This window comes from Quercus suber, unplaced genomic scaffold (genome assembly GCF_002906115.3).
Source record: "Quercus suber isolate HL8 unplaced genomic scaffold, Cork oak 2.0 scaffold_528, whole genome shotgun sequence".
Lineage (NCBI taxonomy): Eukaryota > Viridiplantae > Streptophyta > Magnoliopsida > Fagales > Fagaceae > Quercus > Quercus suber.
In genome coordinates this window covers 40,862-66,501 of record NW_027069977.1, presented here as the reverse complement: position 1 = coordinate 66,501, position 25,640 = coordinate 40,862, and the positions used below count along the sequence as shown (strand labels likewise).

At 36.3% G+C, this 25,640-nt stretch overlaps 1 protein-coding gene and 1 long non-coding RNA gene across 2 annotated transcripts; both read left to right on the top strand.

Annotated features, from left to right (window-relative positions):
• Positions 1-11,322: 11,322 nt before the first annotated feature.
• On the top strand, positions 11,323-11,595 carry LOC112003960 (uncharacterized). The gene has a single exon (XM_024036186.1). It carries the CDS (start codon positions 11,323-11,325, stop codon positions 11,593-11,595), a length of 273 nt encoding a protein of 90 aa, XP_023891954.1.
• A 5,694-nt stretch (positions 11,596-17,289) lies between these two features.
• LOC136063446 (uncharacterized) lies at positions 17,290-18,757 on the top strand. The gene is made up of 2 exons (XR_010625105.1): positions 17,290-17,602; positions 18,378-18,757. It is a non-coding gene; the product is annotated as an uncharacterized LOC136063446 (long non-coding RNA).
• Positions 18,758-25,640: the final 6,883 nt, after the last annotated feature.

Here is a 25,640-nt window from a genome sequence, read left to right as displayed (position 1 = left end):
GGTTTAAGTTTAACGGCGGATAACTAATTTATAAACTTCTAAAGTGAGTTTAAACTAGAGGACAAATAGGGTACATTATTTTACCCATAGAAATAAGTCAAACAAATATATTTTTATTAAATAAGTTATGTAACTACAATTTTATTTTTAAACTATTTTTTTCAAAACAATTTTTTCAAACAATTTAATTTTTAAAAGTTGTACTAAACAGGCACATAGATGCAAATTTAAATTGTCAAATAATAGATTGGACAAACTTTCTTCCAAAATTGATATATCGGAAAATTCGGTCTATATATTATTGTGGAAGATCCAAAGTCTATTGAAATATTACTTCTGACTTGTGGGTAGTCTTTTAGAGAGAACTAAAAACTAAATACAATGATCTTCTAGCTTTAAGGATTGTAGACTTTTTGAAGAGCAATGTATGCCAATAAAAAACGCACCCATATTGAATTAGAGCTTTCTTATTATTTCTATTCGGGTCTATGCTTCTTTATCAGTCACCTAAAACTAATGAATTATCCTTATAATTAATCTACCACTTGGGAGAAAATTTCTTTTTTTGGCTTTTTATTTTTCCACTAATTAAAGACACCCTGAAATGAAAAATATAAATATATGCGCATTTGGATTAGTTTATGAGTTATGTTAATAGATGCTCTTAGAGTAATTGTTAATTTATATACAGTTTTTTAATGATTTATTTTTTTTAGGCACAATTGTATTTTCACTTACATTTAACAAATCAGCGTATCAATAAAAAATAATCTAATTGCATAAAAGTTTACTCCAGATGCTAATGTATTTGTAATTGTAAGTATGTTACTATTTGCTACTCTGAAGTCTTATCTGTGTTTAACCCCCCAAAAAAAAAAAAAAGAAAAAGGGTCTTATCTATATGTGTGTGTGTTTTGTGACTTTCGTTATAGTGATGTATTTGCCAAGTCTCTCATTTCTGCTTTTTAATCCATCTAGGGGTGCAAGGAGTTTCCCAGTTTCCCTACACCAACAATCTCTACTTTTGGAAAGGGATCAACTTGCAACCAATTATGTCCAACATCCCATAAAGTAAAAGCAATTAGAGACTAGAAAAGAAAAAAAAAATCTCCACCAATTGTTTCAAAAATAAACAAAAAGATGGTGGATTGGACATATGACAAACCATTATTACCTTTGTACACGCCCAACTCATTTTCCTTTTCCCCCTAACCAATAATACAACATGGGTTTTTTTTTGCTGCAACAATAATAGGTCCGCTATTTCAAACCAAAAAGAGAGAGCCACTGCTGTCTGTAACTGTTACTATAACAGCGCATTGTAATCTGGACACTGACATTCATTGGTAGTTACTAATAAAAATGTGTTTCCACATATCCTGCGCACATATTTTTACCAATTACAACTTGTCATATGATAAGTTGTGACATAAAATTGTGTCAAAAATTGTGTCCCGAGCATAATCTCTGTTAACTTAATAGACGTTTCTGTGTGTGGGTTGTATTACTATTAATGCATGCTTTTGCCATATCTATTTAGGAACTTGAACTTCAAGAATATCACTTAATTTGGAGCTTAGCAATGTCAGACGGAATATGGCAATTTTAAGAACAATACGAAAGAGAATAATTTGGAGCCTAATATCCCGAGGACATCTGGGAGTATATACTGCGTATCTTTTTACGTATAACCTAATGCTTAAACTCAATTAATACAGTCCCCGTCTTCTCAAATAATAATAATAATAATAATACAGTCCCTTGTTCAAAGTGGAAAAAGATACGTATCAATGTATCATGCATATTGTATAAAATGGTCTTCAATTTTTTATTTTTTTGCAAACAGTACAATTGTTCAACTTTTGGAACTCGTTGTATCTACTCAATGATGGCAAATGTTACAACTAAATCAAATGCAACAAGAAGGAGCTGCAATGAAACGACTTAGCTTTGAGTCCAATGTATTTTGTGCACCCGTTATGATGGTAATAAATGTCCAAATTGTGACTGGTCAAGTGCAATTCGACATTGGATCCGAAGTTAATTTATCTCTAAAAAAATGGACTTGGCTTGAGTCCAATACATTCAATACATTTGACCAATTGAGATAATGACAACTAATCAAAAGTGAACATGTGTCACTATTATAAGAGGTTTAGTACAACTGAACACTAGACCCAAATAACTTTACTCCAAAGAAAATTCCAAAACTAGGAGGTGCTCACATCATATTTGTTATCCTTCCAAATAGACACAAAAGTAATTAAATCTGTGCAAAGTGACAAAACCGTTTCTTGATTAATAAAACCCATGATTCCAAAAAATCTGTTAAGACCGAAGTTGCAAGTGAACAGCCAAACAAAACCGGGGAAACTCAGAAACTGTAAGCAAGAAACTAACCACTACATGCCTACATATTAAAGTAAGTCCAATTTGAATTTTTTTTTAATGGTGAGCGTGTTAAGCCAGCTCTGACCTTAACAAGCTGACCCGTGACTTTGTATTTCTGACTTGTCAAGGTTTCTCTAAAACAACCAGTTCCTGTTCACCTAATTAATTCAGCTCCCCTAGTTTTGGAATTCGAGAAACTCATTGCTAAACAGTAAACATGACAGATAGGCTTGGAAGAACTTGTCCTCTTCGAGATAAGACTGTGGAATTGAAGTCACGAGATTCTCTTTCCATTTGACTCAACGGTGGTAGCTATAATGCATGAAACCGTAGGTTGCTTTGGGAGTCAAGTTCAAATTTTGTTTCTGCAGAAGAAGAAAACATACCGTTAGCTCTACTCACTAGCATTGACTCAGCCCATGTGCAGATGATTGGATGGTATGAAACTTCACCAATAATATTGAAGAATGTGTCACGTTTTTATCATTTTCTCTTCTTCATATTTCAAGAAAGACTCCAAAAAAACGTAAGAGGGCTTTATTCAAATAAGAGAAATGTTAATAAAGGCCATGTAACATTGGTTTATGAATTATTTTTAAAAATATTTTATAGAAAAATGATTGAGTAATTAATTTTTCTAACAGTGTTTTATATTTTTCATGAAAATGACGTTGACAACTTTCCTAATATAATTTATTAATAATTGCTCTAAGAGCACCCATTAGTGCTAGCTAAAATAAGAAATATTTTCTTAATTTGTGGAGTACCATTACTTTTATATAAGTTCATCACTATAACATTATTTTTATTATGCATTAATCATAATAGAATAGGCTAATAGTTGTAAAAATTAAAATTAACAAAAAAAAATTGTTCCCAAACATTTTGCTATAATAAGACTAGGGTTTTCCTCATGTGAAATTAGAGAAGATGGGAAGATCACACCATCCCAACTCCTCCTAGGATTAAGCAAAACAAAGCAAAAGAAGAAGAGGAAAAAAAAAAAAAAGAATAGTGTTCATTGAAAGTGACATTTGTTGCATGGATAGCTTTTTGGGCTATATGCCTAATATTAAGATGCAATATTACTTTTAATTAATTAAAGTAAAAAAAGTAACTGTTTTGGGTAGAAAAGATTATTTATTTTTTTATTTTTTGTTAAACACGCACATATTATAAAACAACTAAGGCACCACAAGTCTGTTACAAACATGATCGACTTTATCACTAGCCAAGAGATCTTCCACCATAGGCGGTGGGTTATACAAAATAAGGTGGTCTGAATGGAGATCAACCCCCAACCTAGCTAATCTATCAGCACACCTATTCACCTCCCTATAAACATGCACTACAATGCAGTTAAGGAACGTCTTTATTAGGTTCCTGCAATCAGATAACAAAGGTTCAAGGCTAAGGTTAACCACCGAAGAATTAGAGAGCAAATAAACAAGGAATTCAGCATCCATATCCACACAAATATTCTTTAAGTTTAGCTGTTTGGCCAAAAGAAGCCCATCTCTAAGAGCTCATAGTTCAGCCAGGATACTAGAAGTGTTCCCCAGCTTCCTCAGGCAACCCGCAACCCAATCCCCATTGCTGCACCTGAGCATAGCCCCTCCACCAGCCTTCTTCGGGTTTTCCAAAACCGAGCCATCTGAGTTCAACTTCACCCATCCCTCTTAGGGTTTAATCCAAGTCACCTGGACTAGAATTCTTCTCGGCCTTTTGGGATTTTCAAGAACAATCACAAAGAACTCAGCACCTTTTTTAACGCAGTGGGTAGCGACATTAGGATCAAAACTACCATCACGGAATATAATCTTGTTTCTTTGGAGCCATATTAGCCAAAGTGCTTGTGGGAAGAGCATTTTCTAGGGAATACAAGGTCGAGAATAAAACTCAGACGAGCTACAATTGCTCTTTAGACATTCCAAAAGGGGAAGATCATGGAAAGCTTAATTTGTACTCGGAATACCCAGCTTGATCCACACTCTTTTTGCCCCAAGACAGTTACGCAAGGCATGGGTGGTAGATTCAGCGGTATTGCCACACACTTCACAAGTCATACAAAGGTTGAAACCCCTTGAACCAAGCACTACACGGGTAGGAATGCTATTATGAGATGCAAGCCACACAAAAAATTTGATCCTTGGTGTGGTGTTAACATCCCAAACCCACCTACAAGGATGAGTAGCAAGGTTCAAAGGATTTAAACCTTTAGCAAGGAGATATGTAGACTGAAAGGAGAAAGAACCATCCTTAAAGAAAGCCCAAATAAGCCTATCTTTTTTATCTGGACTCGAAGCTAATGGTATACCTTGTATGTCATTTCATAATGATTGCTGGGAAGTTGAAGGAAATCTTATTGGGGTTAGTTAAGAACATCTTCACTAGGGATGGCAATTTCTGCCTGACCCACGGGTACCTGGCCGGGCCCAACCCTAATAGGGCGAGTTTCATCCGGTCCAATAAGGAATAGGGTCGGGTATGGGTTTAAAAAAAAAAAAAACATGAAGCGGGTTCGAGTTGGGTCCGGGTTTTATAAAAAATTTAGCCTGAACCCAGACCCAGATTCAACCCGGTTATTCTAAAATTACTAAAAACCCCCTATATATATAGCTATAAACACTAACCTTAACTCCTTCATTTTTCAGCTCACGCCTCCAGCCTCCTCACCCTCACTCCTTCATTTCAACTCATGCCTCCTCAGTCCTCACCCTCACTGCCTCACACCTCACATAGTCACATGGACAACCATGCTCCGTCTCATGGCCTCACACCTCACACAGTCACACGACCTCTCTTGCTTTGGCCTCTCCGTCTCACACTATTTGCTACAAATCTCTCAAGACAAGCCAGACTTTTAGCTCTCTCAAATCTCTCAATCACATATCTACTATACAAATAACACACCTCACTAACCAACCCACCAACCCTTTTTTATTGTTCTTTTCAAAGTTTTGATATTTCTCTTTGAGTTTGAGATTCATAGTATCTACCCCGGAAAATCTTTGTGAGAATGATAGCGTTGAAACCCAAATCCAAGATTATATAGACTAGGTTTCAAGGAAAGTGGGAGTTTTTGTTGGGTGAAATTGTTTACAGTTATGCTTTGAAGAGGCTTGGATTTGGTTTGTGAGTGTTCTAAAGAGGGAAAATTGAATTGGGTAGTAGGAGTTTTTTTATGTTCTTTTAATTCTGAAGTTGAGGAATTTGGAGACAGAAAGAGTTGAATTTGGTCTGTTCTTTTATGTTTTAGTAGGATTTTTTTTTTTTTTTTTTAGGGGCGGATCCGGGCCCCAAAAAAAAAACCCGTTTAATAAATAGGCCGAGTTCGGGCCGCGGGTCTTGGCCTGCGGGTCAGGTCCAAGTATGGAAAAACCCGGCCTGAACTCGACCCATTGCCATTCCTAATCTTCACTAACATATTATTTTCTCCCTCAGCAAGGGGTCCCTCAATCTGCTTCCTTAAGGGACCTAAAGGGAGCCAAAAATCATCCCATAAGCCCACCTATTCTACATTGGCTATTGCCCATTTCAAACCTTTATTGAAGATAATTCCCCCTTCTTTGCAAGCAACCCAAATTTTTGAAGCAAGGAGATTTCTACCTCCTTCTCTTAGTCTCGTGGCAGTTAAATATTTGCTTATTAGCATTTGTGCCCAAGGGCAGTTTGGGCTTGAAGCAATTCTCCAACATAGTTTTGCCAATAAAGCAGCATTCCTCGCTTTCATTTGGAAAATACCCAGTCCACCAAGATCTTGAGGCATCTTGACTTGACTCCATTCAACCATATGCATCTACTTCCTCTCTACCGTAGACCCCCAGAGAAAATTCCTCACAAGCTTGTCCACTTCATCACAGATTCTAACTGGGATCTTATAATATTGCATAGTATATTTTGGCATAGTAGTCATAGTTGCCTTAATAAGCACAAGCCGGCCAATAGGAGAGAGACATTTGGTTTTCCATCCCGCCAACTTTGCTTGAACTCTTTCAACCACAAATTGGAAGTCATTTTGGCGTCTCCCTTTATGCAAAATAGGGAAGCCCAAATATTTTCCTAGATTAGAAGTTTCATTAATCCCCAACAGCTGCACTATTTCTTCTTTTGTTTCTTTAGGAGTATTTGGGGAAAAAACACTTTAGATTTAGCCTTGCTAATCTTCTGCCCCGTGAGCACACAAAATTCCTCCAACACATCAACTATTTCCTCACAATTGCCACAGTCTGATTTGGCATATAGGAGCAAGTCATCAGCAAAAAAGGAATGAGAAAATCTAGGTCCACCACGGGAAGCCTTCACTTTTACCCAACTACTATCTTCACATTTCTTATTTATGAGGGAGCTTAGGAATTCCATACAAAGTATGAAGATATAAGGTGATATGGGGTCGCCTTGTCTCAACCCCCTAGAGGGGTTAAACGTCTCTAGCTGGCTCCCATTAAACAACAAAGTTGCAGAACTGGAGGAAATGCAACTCATAACTAGCTCCACCATGTCATCATGAAACCCAAGGTTGAATATAATGCTTCTCACAAAGCGCCATTCCAATCTATCATATGTTTTCTCGAGATCTAATTTTATAACCATAAAGCCAGCCTTCCCTTTCTTCTTTTCTAAAGTATACATAAGTTCTTGAGCCACAAAGACATTATCTGTTCATCTTCTCCCTGAAACAAATGTTGTTTGCATGGGAGAAACAAGGGTTGGCATTAGTTGTTTCATCCTAAGCACCAAAATCTTTGAAACAATCTTATAAATGGTATTGCACAGGCTAATGTGCTGGAAATGATTAATTGTTTCAGGTCCTAATTGCTTTGGGATGAGTGCAATTATTGTTTTGTTCAAATGAGGAGGAATTCTTTTCAGACTGAAAATTTGCTTGACTTCATGCTTCACAGACTCACCTACCACCTTCCAAAATCTCTGAAAGAACCCCGCGTGTAGCCCGTCAGGGCCAAGGGCTTTAAAAGCTTTTATGGAATTTAGAGCAAAAAGGATTTTAGCATCCGTGGGAGCAAGGGTAAGGTTGACTGCCTCAAATTCAGGCAAACGATTAACCCAAACAAAAAGATTAACAGGAATTCTGGGGCTTGAGATTTGCTCAGTTCTATACAATTTTGCAAAACCTTTTAGGGAAATTTCCTTTACCCTATCCACATCCTCTTCCTAAATTCCATCAGTAATTTGTATACGCACAATTTTGTTCTGGCTTCTACGCTTAAGAGTTAAGATATGGAAAAAAAGTGGTATTTCTTTCCCCTTGTATAAGCGAATTCATTCTAGCTTTCATGCTCCAAAGCTCCTCCTCTAAAGCTAGAATTTTCTCAAGCTCATCCGAAAGGAAATTATGAAGGTGAATCAATCTTTGGGAGGGATTTCTGGCTAAGGCTTTCTCAGGTCCCAGAATTCTTGCAATGAGATTCTTCTTTTTCCAAAAAATGTTACCAAAATCTTCCCTGTTCCAAACGTTAGCTTTATTGGTAAATTCATAAATGGCATTACACACACTGTGGTTGTTACCTTCCCACGCCTCCCTAACAACACTAGGGAACCCTTCATGGCTAAGCCAAATGGGTTGAAATTGGAAAGGTCTAACACCATTTCTGAAAGGAGGAAACTCCAATGAAAGAAGCAAGGGACAATGATCAGAATTAATTCTAGCTAAGTGCTTCACCATCACTTCAGGAAATGTTGCCTTCCAACCCGTGTTGGCCCAAACTCTATCCAGTCTTTGCTGAATTAAATCATTGATATCCCTTTTATTAGTCCAGGTATACTTTGTTCCTGAAAATCCCAGATCAATAAGGTTGCAGTAATCCATACATCCAGTATACTTTGTATCCCTCCTTGTACAAATTCCATTCCCCCCGAATTTCTCTTCCTCACAAGTGACATCATTAAAGTCCCCCATAGCAGCCTAGTGGAGGTTATGTCTAGTTGATAGCATTTTTAAATTTTCCCACAGAATGCATCTTTCTCTAAAACGAGGACTACCATAAATTGCACTTAAAAGCCAAGGCTGAGATTGGGGACTAACCTGGACAATAGCATGTATTTCTTACTCCGTTGCAGAAAGAAAATCCATGGAAACAATGTCAGAGTGCCAAAGGAGCCAGATGCCACCTGCATGTCCAGTGGTCTCTGTGGAGTAAGCCCCATCAAACGGCAGCCTTCTAACAATGTCATTAGCTCTATTACCATCAATCCTAGTTTTTGTGATTACAGGATTATGTCATTCCACCAAGTCCAAAACAGTTTACTTAAAAGTGGGCTTCATCGCCCCTCTACAATTCTAGATTAGAATATTCATAATCAGATTGGGGGTACAGTGAGCATCAAACCATATCAGGGATGAGTCCAGGAAACAGATTCACTGCGTGCCTCAGGATTCCAAATTGAGACTGGTTGCTTAGGATGTTCAGAGTGCATGGATTATTCGATAACAGCAATACATTAAAAGAAAAAGAGAATAAGAGAGAAACATTACTATTTTGGAGATATTTGGTGGTGTGAAGCTTATTCGCAATAATATATTATAACATTCTGAAAAATGTTTTCGCTCTTAAAAGGTTGAAAAATGTTTTTTCTCTATTGAATTTGTTTTCTGTTGACAAAATAAAATGTTTAATGTTTTTTACTTTGTTGAGGTTGTTTTCTATTGATCATTAAAAACTTTTTTTGTTGACTTGCGTTTTCTACTGTACCAAATATTTGGAAATGCAAAAACTGTTTTCCATTAAAACAACATGTCACAATATAAATAAAGGAATGAGCTTGAGGTTGTGTTTATTTTGATTGAAACTAGTTTCTCCACTTTTAGGTGTTGGGCCGGATTGAATTTGGTGTGGTCAAACTAAAAATTCTCAATTTGACCGGAAAATAAGGCCTCATGGGGCGTAAATTGTTTTACACCCCTTAAAAGGCATAAAACAATTTATGCCTTACCACTCGAGCTACAAAGAGTTAAAGACAAACCTACTCAAGCTATAGAGGACTGAAACCCATCTCTCCTCCATCTAAACGTCGCACCACCACTCACTAACACTATTATTCAAGATTCTTCTCTAGCTCTCACCTCCCTCTCCACCGTGAGACCTAATCTTGTTGATCTAAAGTTCTAAATTATGAAACCCTAACCTCTCTCTCTCTCTCTCTCTCAAACATAAAAACTTGCTTGTTGTTCTTGATATTTTTCTTTGACTCGTTTATATTACTATTTTTGTTGTTTCAAATTTGTCATATATGTAATAAATCTTGATATTTAATATATCTATAAAACTAATGTTGTCCTTTTTTTGTGTGAATGGTTTTGGATTGATTTGAAATGAATAAATTTGTTTGTAATGATTGATTATAGTGTTTAGTTATTGTGATTTTTGATGATTTGGGTTTTTGTTGAAATTCAGAATGATGGTGTTGTTTTAGCATCTTGAAAATATTTTACGAACTAAACAAATGTTTTCTAATGCATTTGCACATAATCGCAACCAAACATCTGAAAATAATTAAATAAACAATTGTTTGGAAAATTTAGTCAACACATATAGGATTTCTTTTTTCTTTTTCTTTTTGGAGAGAGAGAGAAGAATGGTGTCCAATTGAAAGTCGCACCCTATTAATAGTATATCACTTTTTTTATGTATGATATAAAGCAAAAGATCAAAAGCACAAATGGGGCCATATATAGCAAAGTGGCATGAATGACCCCAAGTGTAACTCTAGAAAGGGAATAGGTCACTCTTCTCTCCTCTGGCTTTGCGGGTGGTGGTGGGCCTGGTGGCCCTCATTTGCAACTCAGAAGGGGGATGGGTTAGGGGTTTCATCGGACAATTGGTTTTCCTTCTAGCCTTTTTAAGAAGATCTGGGCTCTACGCAATGGGATTCTCATTGTTAGAAAAGTAGGCATTGCTAAACTGTTGGTTGATGTAGATGCTATGGAAGTTGTGTCCATTGCTTGTTCTTGTCATGTTCCTAACTTTTTTTTTTTGAGGAAAACTTTATAGATACAATTGTATTTTATATCTATGATATCCCTTAATGATAATTGTTTTTTATCAATAGGCTAAGATACCAATTAGTTTTTTAATGTAACAGGGATTGAATTTCAAATTTCTTATTTAACAACAAAAGACCTTTACCAGTTAAGTTAGCTACAACAACGAATTTTCTTACTAAATTGGGTTGTAATTAAGTAAAGACTGTAAATCACATTAAGCTAACTTATCATAATCCTATCCTAAAACCTAAATCCCTATTGGAATAGGATGTAATGACTTCCCCCCGATCTAATAGGGGCCTATTTATTTAATTAATATCTATTTCTACACCTAAAAATGGTCATACCTTGAGTTTTTTTTTTTTTTTTTTTTTTTTTTGAGCTAAACGATACAAACATACCTTGAGATTTAAATTAATGCCAATTAGGTCTAAGGCTTTTTAAAATTAATCAATTTGGTCTATAAAGCTAACTTAGTCTCTAACACAATTGGGAAAAATCACTAATTAACCTAACAATGTCTAGAGAGTAAGTCGACTTTAGGGAAACATCAGGTATGTCAATGGATTTTTTTCTTTTTCTTTTTTTAATTCGAGAAAGATAATACTACGTGTGGGCTTTTAGATACACAAAATACAATATTTGGACGGTGGGCTTTTAGATTGCCTAATCATGCTTTTAGAAAGATACTCAACCAACCCAAGTAACACAACTTAAAACCTGGGATGCCATGTATCACCCCCACAAGTGTCAGCAGTTCAAATTGCCACACAAAAACGAACATAACACCACGTGTCATTCACTTCTCAACATTGAACTAGTACATATACCTAGCTATATATAGCTACCATACATGGTCCACATTCATATCCTAAAAATTTGCAAGTGGAACACAATTCAATTCACACAGAAACTGAAAAAGTAAAACAATGGAAATGGAAAAAGAAAAGGAAAAGGAGAGAGATAAGGAGGAGGAGGACGTTGAGAAGCAGAAGCAAGCGCCAAACATAACGCCAATGAAAGCAGTGACGCATGATGCTTATGGTGGAGGAATGTATGGTACTGAGCCAGGCCAACCAAAGAAACCAGTAAAGCCACCAGCCAGTGAAACCCTGAGTGATGGGCCTGTTGAGGCCATCCCAAAGCCCAAGCACACCCCTCCACCCTCCACTGGTGATCGAGATATTGATATCACTGGCTAATCTTATATTCAGTAACTATTTTGATAATTTATTGTTTCTGTTTTAGAATTCCAGTTTCTTTATATTTCTTTTGTATTTTGGTTTTCGTTCTAGTTGATATTCATCAACTTTGTTGTTGATCTACACGTTCATTTACTTGAAATTTGGCCCAAGTGTATGGCCTGTTTGGAAGTTTAAAAAAGAGAATAGAGTAAAGAGAGTGAGAATAATTTAATTATTTGTTTGGAAGTCTTTTAAAGAAAAAGAGAGAGAGAGAGAGGTTTGGAAGAGTTTCAACTACTTCTAATTTTTTATTTTTTATTTCTCAAATTGGAGAGATTTGGAAAAAGAGATTAGAGTAGATAAATTATTGACCAAATGAATTCTCCAATTTATCCTTTTTAAATTAACAAAATTACAATTCGATTATATAATCTATGTTTGTATTATGAGAAAATAAATAATTTAATGCTAAATTTTTAGAAATTCAGAACCGGAAAAGCCACCAAAAACAAACACTTTTCTCTTTCAAAAAGTGTAACCATAAAGTTTTATTTCCTAACAAACAAAACGACAAACAAAATGCACAATACTCAAATTTCAATTCCTTTCCCTTTTCCTCCATTTTCAGAGCACCCAAACAGAAATTGAAGCCACAAAATTTTTCTCAGAATCTCACAGCTATAACCTGAATAAAAGCACAAGAAATTAGACGCCGCCGAGTGTCGATGTCACCAGGTCCACGTCGTTCGCGGCGATAGGGATTGAGCTCAGGCACTTAAGCTCGATCAGGCCTCGAGCCACTTCGTCGCTGATGAAGCGCGACGGCGACTCTTCCCCTCTGATTCCAGAGAACTATCCCGACAACGATGAGGATCGTAATCAAAACTTTCTTAAAGTGACTCACATGACTCTAACAAATTAAGAGGAAAATGGATCAAAAAAGAGAAAATGAAAACCTAAAGCGGCGGTGGTCATCATCTTCTGGAACTCCTCGAAGTTGACATTTTCATCGCCATCAGAATCGATAGATCGGATCATCCGGTCGCAATCTTCAACGGAGCATTTCATGCCCAAGTAGTTAAGAACGAGGTGGAGCTTAGAGGCAGAGATGAGGCCGTTCTGATCTTAATCGTAGAGCTTGAACACGTTGAGGAGCTCGGAGGCTCTGCCATCTTCGGAGCTGGAGTGATAGATGGTGGCGAACTCGCTCAAGGAAATGAAGCCATCGTGATCGGAGTCAGCATTTGAATCGGTGGTCTTGGGGATGTTAGGTTTGGGTTTTGGGGTTGAAGGTGGTTGCTGCCATGGATGTTTGGGGAGTGAGAAACTGTGGGAATTGTTTGTTTCTCGGGAAAGTTGAGGAAATTGAAGGAGGTTTTTGTTTTTTTATTATAATTTTTTTTTAGGTAATAAAAATATTTTATAATAGTTAATAGTAGTTTTGTGGTATTTGATGGGATGAGAATATTGATTAAATAATTATTTAATCTAATAAAGTAATCGTAGATCAATGTTACAAGTCTATTTTCAAAAAATGGTAAATTTGTCTATTTAAATAATTTTTTCTCATTTTCCTCTTAATTTTAAAACATTCAAACAAGGGGAATGACTAATTACTTATTTCTCCCTTATTAATTTTAAAAACATCCAAACAAGTTAGATGATAACCATTCTTCTCTACTCTCCTCCCTCTCTAAACTTTCAAACAGGCTATTAATTATACATGGTCCTATGAAAAACGAAGGCATTGGATGAAATTGAAATTAGCAAGATAGCATTAAATCATGAGAAGGATATTGTATGTGTTCCTTGAGTGTAATTGAAATTATAAAGATTACAACTGTAATTGGAAGTTTTGGACAAGGAAGGAAGAAAATATGGGGCACATGATCGAAGATAGTATGAGATTTTAATCTGGATGTTGTTCATCACGATATGTCGTGATTGAGGAATAACATGCATTGAATATTTAAGACTAAGTTTTGGGCCAAAATGGGCCAATGCCCTTTTTGCGCAAAATATATAGCATTATGTCCCCATTTCTTAAACTAATTAGGAAAATGTCCCTCTTTTGTAACTTGATTTTCTCAAAATCAAGTTTCAATGTAAAACTCGATCTGTAGAAAATCGAGTATGGGGCGATCAAACTTAAAAAAAATAAAATAAAATAAATAAAAAATTACATGGAACTCGAGTTCCATAAAAAACACGACTATAGGCCTCCATGAAACCCAGCTATAGGTAAAACTTTAAAATAAATAAATAAATAAATAAAATTTTCATGGAGCTCGAGTTCCATAAAAAACACTACTATAGAGATTTAAAACGCCACTATAGGGCTCCTTCTGGAGCGATCAAACTTAAAAAAAAACTTGCATGTTTTAAAATGCCACTATAGTGCTTCCTATGGAGAGATCAAACTTAAAAAAAAAAAAAAAACTTGCATGTTTTAAAACACCACTGTAGGGCTTCCTAGGGCCCCCTATGGAGTGATCAAACTTTTAAAAAAAAAAAAAAAATTGCATGTTTTAAAACGCCACTATAGGGCTTTAAAAAATTACATGGAACTCGAGCTCATGGAGCTCGAGTTCTAGTAAATTTTTTTTTTTTTTTAATTTTCAATTTGTTATAACTTAATTGTCCAAAAATCAAGTTTCAAAAGAGGGGTATTTTCCTAATTAGTTTGAAATTGGGCAAAACGCTGTATATTTTGCGCAAAAAGGGCATTTGCCCATTTTGGCCCTAAGTTTTGAGTCTTGAGTTCTGTAGGAGTGGTTAGTAGCGGTGATAATTGAATGCTAATTATACAGTCCAAATTACTGGCATTAGAAGATGCAATAATGCAATATAAAATAATATAATGGGTCCGTTTGGATTGAACTTATTGTTGCTGAAACTGAAAACTGAAAAATTAAAATACTGTAGCAAATCAGTTGTAAAACCGTGGGTGATTAATTTGGCTAAAAGCATTGTAGCTCAGCTGAAAGTACTGTAGCAAATAAATACCAAAATTTTACTCTGATTTTTTTTTTCCACTCCTCACTGTACCCTAACTAAGCTTGTGCCTTCGGAGAGTTCCATGCCCACCAGAGATTGATGAAGGAAGACCTACATCAGTCTGACGCCGGCAAAAAGCCCAGGTGAGAAATCCATCTTTTGGAAGACAACCCCAGTCTGACGTCGGTGTCTTCTCTTCCTTCCAGAAACCCATTTCACCCTCTTCCCCACCGTCCCTCGAGCTCCGACCCATGACTCCTCTCTTTCCATAAATATATGGGATATAAATTGTTCGATTTTTCTATTTTTGGTTTTATCTGCAAATGGATGTCATATTACCCAGTACTTAAGGTATTTTTTCCCCTTTCCAATCGATTTTTAAAATTCCATAAATGTTGCTCGTTTTTTTTTTTTTTTTAATTTTTTTTCCCAGTGATAATATCCATTGGTTTTGTTTTTTGCAGTGCCCACAGTTTTCCAAGTTTCAATTAACCATTGAAAGTGTTCACAGGCTGACAATGGTTGCTCAAAAAATGTAATGTTTCTTTAAATCTCTCTGTTTCCTTTGACAAAAATGATGCATCCTGTAGTTTCAGTTATCCATTGTCTCACCACTCTCCTACACATGACCAGAGGGATTAGTGTGTACTTGTTGGTCATCCATTAATGATTCGTTGGTGCATAAACACGTCTGAGTATTAATATTTTGCTAATATGGGGGAGTTTTTGTCTAAAGTTGTTCTTGTTTCAGGTGTTTCATTTAATTTTATTTTTTTACAGATACTGTGATCCCAAATATTCTCAACAAAGATGTTAGAATTGTGAATGCCCTCTCTTTATTTGATTTTCAATTGTGGTGTTCTTCATTTTGTGCTTCAAATGAAGAAGAGTTTTGCACTTTGATAAAAATGCACTTTCCAAGTAACAGAGTATTGCCCGACTTTGTTGAATGACTGGGCAATGGAAACTGTCATTGAATTCCAGTCCTTGAACTACAATGATTTATGTAGTTTCATTGCTTTGTGTCCATATGTCATTTTCAGGCAGTGATCTCTATTATTGCTGTAATTGGGAATAGGAACAAGACCAGACTCAATATGCCTAAGATCCTCTAAAAGGATTTCATGTGCCTTTTCACTTCCTCAGCTATTTTATTCCCACCCACAACCTTGGCTACATTCTGCCACCGGTCAAGGGTCTCTTTATCATACAATGCTAGTGCTTTTTCAAGCCTTTTGTTCTGCTCTAGTGTCGAAGAGGAGTTGGAGTTGAGTGTCAGGGCTGATGGCCCTTCTTTGTTTTTTGTTTTGTTTTGTTTGTTTTTTTTTTTTTTTTTTTTTTTTAAGTTGGCTATGCTATGAAGAAGCTGGCTGCCATCAAAAAGAGTATTATCAAAATTCAATGATTCTTGCATGTTTCAATTAGCTAACTAGAAAAGTCTAACATCTCAAAGAAAAACTAAAAAATCTCTTGTCGTCAAACAAGTGACTTGGGTGGTTGGGTTCAAATTCCAGCAACAACAAAAATAAATTCATAGTGTCTTACTCTAATAATAATGAGCAATCATTATGATTGCCTAATTAGCAGTCTAATTTGTTATAATACTTTTAATAGCTTCAGCATAAGCCACAAGGATAACTTATCAACTTATGCCTAATCTGTACTTGTCAATCTGTAAAAGTAATTAGTGCAGCAAAAACACTTTTTTTTCCTTGAGCTACATAGAGAATTTCATTGTGAAAATTTAACTATGACAAGATCAGTTTAGCTTCTTTCCTTTAACTATGAAAATTTAACTATGAGTGCAGCAAAACACTTTTTTTTCCTTTAGCTTCTTTATACCCTTCCTCGCCACAAGATCAGTTTCAGACTTATTCAACTTCTTAAGGGCTACCTTAGCTGCCTTAGCATAATAAGAACAATCCTCATCAGCTAATTGTAAGCCATTTGAAGATCCTTCTTACCTTTGGATTCATCTTTCAATCCCTCACTAGCCTTAAACTATATGTCTTCCTTATCATCTACATCAGAGGGTTCTCCATAATTCCCACCAAAAACTTCAGCTATAGCAAACATCTAGCAGACACTCTAGGATAACCTTTTTCTCTGCCAAAATATCAGGGCAGATTGGGACTGAGAAAAACTAAAACTCTTTTTTAACCAAACCATGGGAGCTAACAGTTTTGGCACCTACAACACATCACAAATTCATTACTGGCTAGTAGTGACCGTCACTGTTCAATTGTAAGTTTGTAACTTTGTAAGGTAGCAACCAATGCAACATGGGCTGGAGAAGTATTATGGCATGTATATATAGTTTTTTTTTTTTGGGAAACAGTAATATGGCAAGTAGATGATTTGTATTAACATATTCAACTTGGTTAGTTGGAATGGTTCATCAATCCCTCTTAGGCATAATCTTTGGAACTCAAACTGGAAATTAAATATGCCTTTCAAGGTTAGAAGACTAGTTACTGATGCAACTTACCCCTTCTATTCTAGGGCAAAGCAATTTAAAAAAGTACCTTGATATTACCTTGATATTCCAGGGCAGAGCCCTTTTAACTAGTTAAGAAGATTACATACAACAATTTAAAAAAAAAAAAAAGGAAAATAGTACCTTGATATTAGGCTTCACAGCAACAACGATCCCATCCTTCACATAAACATCNGAGGGTGGGTGGGGGAGGGAGGGGGGATTTTCTTAGCTTATTACTTAAGTTGATCATATTTGCATATGGGTTTTATGTTAGAGGTGTCCTTACTCCACACGTTATAATTTATTTTTAAATGTTTGTTACAATTAAGTAAATATGCATTGATTACCTTTTAATCCAACAAAAGATTCAATTGTAGCATTGCTCATATAGGAGTAGTAAACTATATTCGCAAACTTGTGCTGACTAAATGCAATTTATGGTAGCTTACAGCAACACCAGATTGGGCGTTTATGAGAGAAAAGAAGGAGAAACTTGCATTTTTGTTTGGTGGTGATGATCACTGGGGTCCACTTCAAATGTTTGAAGAGGTGTGCGATGGATGCTGTATGTTTAAACATGTTTGTTGTCTATTTATGTGTGAAAAGGGGGTTTACTATTTTCTTGAAAGGCTTCAAAGGGATATGTGTTAAGTATGTGCAATATATGCACGGGACAAGCACATGTTTTAGTTTGTATCTTGGAAGGCATGCTTAACCACAACCCTCTAAATATTGCCTATCTCCTGCTCGGATTCTTCTTTCTTCCTCCTATCCCTCAAAACTATATAGGTAAATCTTCAGACACTCCATTTTTCTTAATTCATGTTTAAATTACCCCTAACATTTGAAACAATACTTGACCCCTGAATTTTCAAAGCGGCATAGGTATCCTATAGTTTAATTATTCAGAAATTTTTACAACCATCTAATGTTAGATAGAGTGGGTTTAAGATAATTAAACAAGTGGGGACTAGTTACTTTTGTAATTTAAGGGATAAAGCATTTGTGGCTGAGTGCCAATGAACTCTAGCTCAAATGGCTCCTCCTCCCCTTACTGATGAACTCTAGTTGAAAACCCACTGGGTGTGTGTATAACTTACCAATTAAAATATTTTAAATGTGGCTGAGTGAAATGATGTTGATGAAGAATGCTGCAACAATACTTATAGTAATGGTGATAACTGCTACAGTGAAAACTTCTATCATTGTGAATCTGCTTCATGATGTTGAGGTTGTCTAGAAATTATATTCTCTATTTTCCCCCATAACTTTGGCATTCTTTAGTCCGACTGTCCTCACTTACACCTATATTTTGCATTCACAGATTTCCAAGCAGGTCCCAGGCATTGCTCTATCAATTGAAAGGGGCCATAAACATGCTTTCTCATGCACTGAGGCTGGTGCATCATGTGTTGCAAAGTACGTAGCAAGCTTGATGAAGAATCAATTATTGCATTCAAGGCAGTAACTTTGGACTCATATCTTGCTACCATTTCAGATTGTAGTAGTTCTATTTCGTATATAACTATTTAGTGATGATTGGAGAATAGATGGTATTGATAATCCCATTATGTTTAGATGACATTTGGAATGACTTAAATCACATTTTTATAGTATGGTGACAACTAGTAGTATTTGCTTAATTAATTCATTAAACAGGAAAATCTAAACCTGCTAGCAGAACTACTGGATCATTTGACAGAAGATTTGTTTCCTTTGGCTTGTATCACCCCCTTCCCCTTAGTTTAAAATCTCCATTTATAATTACACAAACAGGTATAAGTTATATAAGACGACGAAGTGTTTAAATGGAATATTGAAGAGGTGAACAACTTAATATGATTTTCAGAAAAACAGAAAAGAAAAAGAAATATTAATATTGATATTGATATGTTCATGTGGAATGAATTCGATAGTTGCTACTTGTTACTAGGTTGATCACGTAACTTTGCAGTGATACAATCATATATAAGACATACTATTAGATGATTCTGAAAAAAAGAAAAAAAGAAAAAGTTACTGTTAGAGTGCTCAATTATGTTATATTAACAATTTATTCTTCTTATCTTTATTCACTATGGGACTTCACTTACGTGTAACCTAACAATTTTCCTTTCATGTGTGTGTGAGTCTGCTCTCTATGGGCTTCAAGACCTCTCTGTAGGCCATGAACAAGTCTTACTCACTCTCTCTTGCCTAATGAGCTTTTCACTTCATTAACGCGTCATGGGAACCCCGCACGTCCATGTCCATTGGAACCTCGCATCACACCATTAGCAATATTCATTCGTTCGGATTTTTTTTTCCCTCCAAGATCTTTGTGTGTGGGCCATTTAAGCTTTTTTTGTTCCCGCTGGATAGGGACCATGAATACCTCACCACCTTTGCCGCACACCATTATGGGCTCTAATACCATTTGTTGGAGAGATAAACTCATTGGAGCTTAGGCCTTTTAGGTTAAGTGTGTCTCTATATGTTATATTAATTACTTAAGGAAGTTCCCCAATGTGTTTATCTCCCTGACAGGAGGGTAGTACACACTTTCTGCTCTCCTAAGTGCAGAAGTGGCCTCAACCCTAGCTTGGTTAAGGGCCTCATTCCACACTTGGAGGCAATGTTTCTACATACCCCCGAAACCTCAGCCCTGAGGGCCTCCTCAGCCTCTACTACCCCTACGTCATAGCCTTCTTGCTCGGCTTGGTCCCTTACCTTCTCGGTTTCTTCCAATTTTTTTCTTTAAGGTGGTGATTTGTCCTTTGGCGGTGGCCAGCTGATCCTCAGCATTGCGAAGGAGTACCCGTTGGCCTTCAGCTTGCCTTTCAGTGTTGTCCAAGGTAACCTTAGCATTCTTTTTGTCCCCCTCTACCTCGGACAATTTATTCTTCATCTCATTTATTCTTTTTTCGGCCAGGTTGAAGGCCTCCACAGTGGCATTGCGCCTCCCTTCTTCTTCTTTCATTTGGTGGTGGTAGTAATTTGTTATCTCCTCTGTCTGGAATGTAGCTTGAATGGCCTGCCAAGGAAAGAAACACAGTAAAGGTCAATAAAGAGAAATAGTATAAGGAAGAAAGGGGAGGAAACTTGTAAAAAGAAAAGAAAAAAGAAGAAAATAGAGTGAATTAAAAGACTTACCAATCCGAGGTCTCTTTTCAGACTAAGGAAGACCTCGTGCCTTATCAGGGACCTTAGATTGGCTTTATCTTCAGGGAGTAGCAGTGCCTGTTCCACCGCATTGGCCACATAGCCGGCCTTCCCTCCTTGGAAGTCCCTAATAGAGGCATTGGAGGGCAGAGGAGCCCTATCCAGCATTGGGGCGGGGGTCCAGGATGGAGGTGCAACCTGAGAATCATTCCTTTGGTTGGCACCCTTTGCCCCACCCTAGCTTATATGCCCCTCTTTAGGCCTCATTTTCTTGGGAAGGATGAGTTTTTCCTCCTTCCACTATCTCTTTACATTTCTACTCTCTTTTCATTTTTAGGTCAGCAAGTTCGAGTCGAGAGGCTGGGCAAGTTGAGGAGTGGGAAGCCTGGTTTGGGCGGCCTTCCTAGGTGCATTCCCCCCAGGCTGAGACTCCAACAGTTCTTGTAGGGTGGACCTTGGCTTGTGTTGGATCCCCATATTGTATGGTATAGGAGTAGATCCTCGGTGATGGCTGGATTGGGTTGGGGATAAATGGTCAAGGTCACCAGTTGTGACTTCTGGAGATAGAGGCTGATTAAAGACTTCAAAATCGTCTTCCAAATCTGAAACTTCAACAACCTCTTCTCCTTCTTGGATCGTGGGCTGGGATGGGGTTATCTCCTCATCAGCAGCATGTTAGAAGGGTAGTGCTACCTTAGGTATGCCCTCGGGGATAGGCTTGGTGGTGAGCATGCCTTCTGGAACGGGACCGATGATGAGAAAACTTGGAGCAGCAACGTTGATCCACTGCAAACGAGGATCCTTGGCTTTGATGACACACTTTGGTGCCTGGAAACTCTTGGAGATAGGGATGTAGTTTAATATTAAATAGGCTGCCCTAAGTTGGCTGTCTGTGTGGACAAACACCTCGGCCTTCAAGATCTTATCCAAGCTTAGCTGGTTCACAAGATTGAAGTTGGGAATAGTAGTGTTCCTATCTGCAAAACCATTAGGAAAAACAAAAAAATATCATTAGCAAAGAATGATGCAAATCAAAGGAAATTTCATGTACAAGCAAAAGCAAAAGAAAAAGAGAAAGGGGGTAACTTTAAAATAATCATCCTAAGTCTAAAACCCCACCTGGTTGCCCCTCTCTCGTTGGGTAAGGGAGGTTATCATGCCATTTCCCTGACACGATCAAGAAATCCTTATTTAGGTTTTTGTTAGATTTAGGGAAACCTTGGATGAGATTAACCTCGGGGTACTTAGAATTTAGGTAATACCCATGCCTTTTTAAGCAGTGAAGGTTGTAAACCCAGTTGATATCATGATGGGTAAGCCCTAAGCCCATCTTTTCATTAAGGACGTCTACACTCCCTATAATCCTAAACATGTTTGGGGCATACTAGGTGGGAGCTAACCTATGAGCCTTAAGGTAGTCCCTAGTTACGATGTCCATAGGAATTCTCATCCCACTCTCTATGAAGGAAATTATTAGGATTACCACTTCTCCCTCTTGCATTTTCTTATGCCATTCTCCTTCCTTATAATACCTAATGGACGCTCTTGGAGGAATCCTATACAGAGCTCTAAAACTCTCCACTCCCTCCTTGGAGTCTACCAAATGGGCGAATCTACCCATTCCTAAGAGAGAATTGGAGGTACTAAGAAGATAATGAGAAGGAAGAAGAACCGAAGAGGAAAAGACACAAAGAAAAGAAAAGTATATGGAAAAATAAAGTCAAAAGGTTTATGAAAACTTACAGAAAGAAGAAAAGTATCCTCGGACAGGCTTTTGGTATTTGTAAAGGCACGAGTGAGTTGGAGAAGTTTGCAAGTTCAATGTATGTGCGCTAAAGTGAAATGAATACTAAAGTGAGATGAGTAATTAATTCAAGCAGTATTTATATCAAAAAGAAAGTTACGAGCGGGAAAATTCCCGCCTAGGTTCTAGCCAAATCCTCAGCCGTTGGATTCGCATTGCACCGTAGAACGTGGAAAACTATAAAGTCGTAAAAATTTAATGAGGACGAGTCTCGAATGCTGAAGCGTCAGGAATGGGTCTTGAGTAGTTAAAGAGGGCATTTGTACCATTAGAGGTGATGTAAAATGGGTGCGGAGGAACTATCATTACATCGAAATCCTTATTTCTTCTTGAGGAGCTAGAAAGAAGAATCTCGAGGGGCTACTGTAGGGGTGATAAGCCGAGGAGCCCATACTTATGTATATATTGGGCCTGAGGCCCAATCTGAGGACGTTAAACAGTCCGAGGATGGGTAAACCCTTTCATAAGGATCCGTGTTAGTAAGTGAAGATGTGAAATCCAATTAAAGTCATCCAGAAGGGTGGTGCGAAAAAGAATCTCTCCTCAGCTAAGCAAAGCCGAGGTCAGAAGGTGCAGTCTGCCATTAAGAGTAACGTTCTGGATCATTCCATGAATGAGGATAAGTATTAGGAAGGAACAGGATAGAGGAAAGTCATGAAATATCTCAAGAGAAAGCTGCTACCACCACATTAAATGTTCTGCAGCTAACTCTCTAGCCGCATTGATGAGGAAGTGATACTTGAACAGTATCTTTCAGCCTTACAACTACTACCTAAAGACTTTAGAAAGGTGCTAATGGGACAAGAATCAATACCAACAATTTAAACTGCTCGTGGAAGGTAGAGATGAAAGGTGAAGATAGTATAAAATGGAAGAGATACTCTGAGAAGAGGGGATCAAGAAATTAAGAGAAAAACATTGTAGCAATCAAGTGAAAACTTTTGCAGAAGCAATATAAAACAAAAAAAAAATTATATTGTCATTTAAAGATCGTTGTACCACACAACCATGGATTCTAAATAGAATAAATTGCGTACCTCTCTTAGCAACCCAAGCGTGTTGCCTCCCAAGGTATTCACGTTTCTCTCTCTATTTCTTTTTGAGTTTTCAGAAGACTGCAGTATCACTTAGTAGTTCTGATGGCCAACCACTAATATGATATTTTAAAATCTTATTTATATTTAAGACTTCTAAAACCCTAGAGAGAGATTGGACTTGGGATCCTAATCTTCAGCCGTAGGATTCATCAATAATTTTTTTGAATGTTATTGACTTATCTTGAAACTCTTTCCAAAATTATTCCTTAATTTTTCTCAACCATATCAAGAAAATATCTGAACTTCTACATATTGCAATAATGTCCATCAACACATTGCAATTGACTCCTGAAGATTAGAGAATTACAAATGAGGTCCCATTACTTACAATTTTATATCTATGTCCTTCCACCATACTATATTCCTACAAGCTACTAGGACTGGATTAATATCACTGTCATGTCCTTAGCTTATGTAACCCTTAATTTCTTGATTTCATAATTTCTATTGGACTCCAAAATATTTTTGAAAAAACTCTTTAAATATATATATACACAATATTATATATATAAAAAACATTTTCGGAAAATGTCACTGGCCGGTTTTGTTTTGAGTCCAACTTCAATATGAAAATCAACTGAATATACTTTCTTTTTTAGAGACTGGTGGATTTATTGTTGAGCATTTATATATTTTACTCATTACACACATAACTCAACGTGTCTGTATATAGCCTTTAAAATTGGCATCACCAGTTGACATTGTCAAAGTTATGTGCATAATAAATAAATATACACAAACCCCTCATGTTTGAGGACAATAGAAAATTTGTGATAGGACAACCTTTTAATTAACAGTGATCACTCCATAAGGTGTCCTTGATCGGATCCAATTCAGTGTATGTACTTGTTACATTACACCCACTTGTTTGCTTAAAGTCACTACCTCAATGATGGAGTAAATCATCCTATCATATAGCAGCACAACAAGTGTAGGCTTTAGTGGTAATATTCAATTAATATCCACAACCTAGAACAATTTAATAATCTATGAAAAATCATTATTAACTGTCTTTGGTTCCTTAACCATTAACATGATTTTTCTACAGATGTGACATCACATGCCACATTTAAATAATGAAATAAACCTATAAAAATTATGAATATGAAAATAAAATTTTATTATCAAATAAAAATGCATAGTATTGCTTTTGAGGGCACATAATTCTAACATCAAGAATTGAATTGGTATTCAAACGTGAGAGAAATATATAAGAACCGATCTCCTCGGACAGTGCCAGTGACGATTTTCTTTAGTCTAAATCAATTTATCTTCCTTTCCTTGTCATCTGAACCCACTTTACTTGTTGTCCAACTCATTTAAGTCCAGTTTTCCAACCCACTCTCTACAAATTCATTGTATTGGGCTTTTTGGCCTACATTCATTTATCCTTTGGGTCAGGGACTCAAATTGCGTCCTTATAGGTATGAACTCAAAATCAGCTTTGTTATTTTTATTATTCTTATTATTTATTTATTTCCATCTCATTACTTGAAAAAAAAAAAAATGTAATTCAATCTTGGGATTTCATGGTGAATGAGTTTGAGTTTTTGGGGCCTCAAAACTATTCAAATATATTTTTTCTTTTTCAAAATTGATTTGAGTTTGACATTTGATCATGTTTGTTATGAATTGCTTTATGGTTTCCCTTCTCTAGGCTACAAGAATGTTACTCTCAATATGTTTGCTATAATATATATATATATATATATTGAGGAACAAACACACGCACAAGTGAAAGGGAAATGAGTTATAACATAAAAGCACACCACAACTCCACTTAAGCCATGATTATTTTTCTATTTTATAATTAACTTCAATGTGATGTTTTCATTTTGGTCTTTGTTTTATAGGAAGAGTGTTATTTATTTTCACCAAAGAGAAATTGTTATTGTTCTCTTTTTCCTGTCATTTTATATGATGAACTAAATTTCTTTTTTTATCTCTATTCCGTTTGTCCGCTCATTGACAGATGTCAACAATCAAGCCTCACAATCACTGGAAGCTATTTATTCTATTGAAGATCTTTCCAATCAATTGATAACCATTTTTTTCTTAGAAACTTTTGAAGGGGAATAAATATTTTGTTTTTCTTGGGTGGTGCTTGATAATTTGCTTTTTATGGTTCAATACACATCAGTTATATTAGATTTCCTTTTTCTTATATTAATAATTTTTTGTTTATTGTTTAATTGGACTGGTTGGTGACCCTGAAATTGTGAAAATGGAAGAGAAAAGAGAGTAGATTTTGAATCAAAAATTGTTTTGGTTGTATAGAACTTGGGGTCTAATACTTTTAAATTTTTTTATCTTAATTTTTTAAATGAAACTGAAATTCTTCAAAGTACATCAAATTAAGTAGACTATTGTGTTGTGGCTAGAATTTTTGTGTTTTGTACCTTAGTTGGCATGTTTGGTTGATAAATAACTTTATGGATTGTTTAGCTTTTGAGAAATTGTTTGGGATTTTAAGAGTGATAAAATTAAAAGAATTGAATTCCTTTTCAATTCCATCAGTATCTAGCTTTAAGCTAATTGTTGTGTG

Coding starts and splice junctions, on each gene's coding strand:
- LOC112003960 (XM_024036186.1), top strand. CDS start 11,323: ATGGAAATGGAAAAAGAAAAGGAAAAGGAGAGAGATAAGGAGGAGGAG.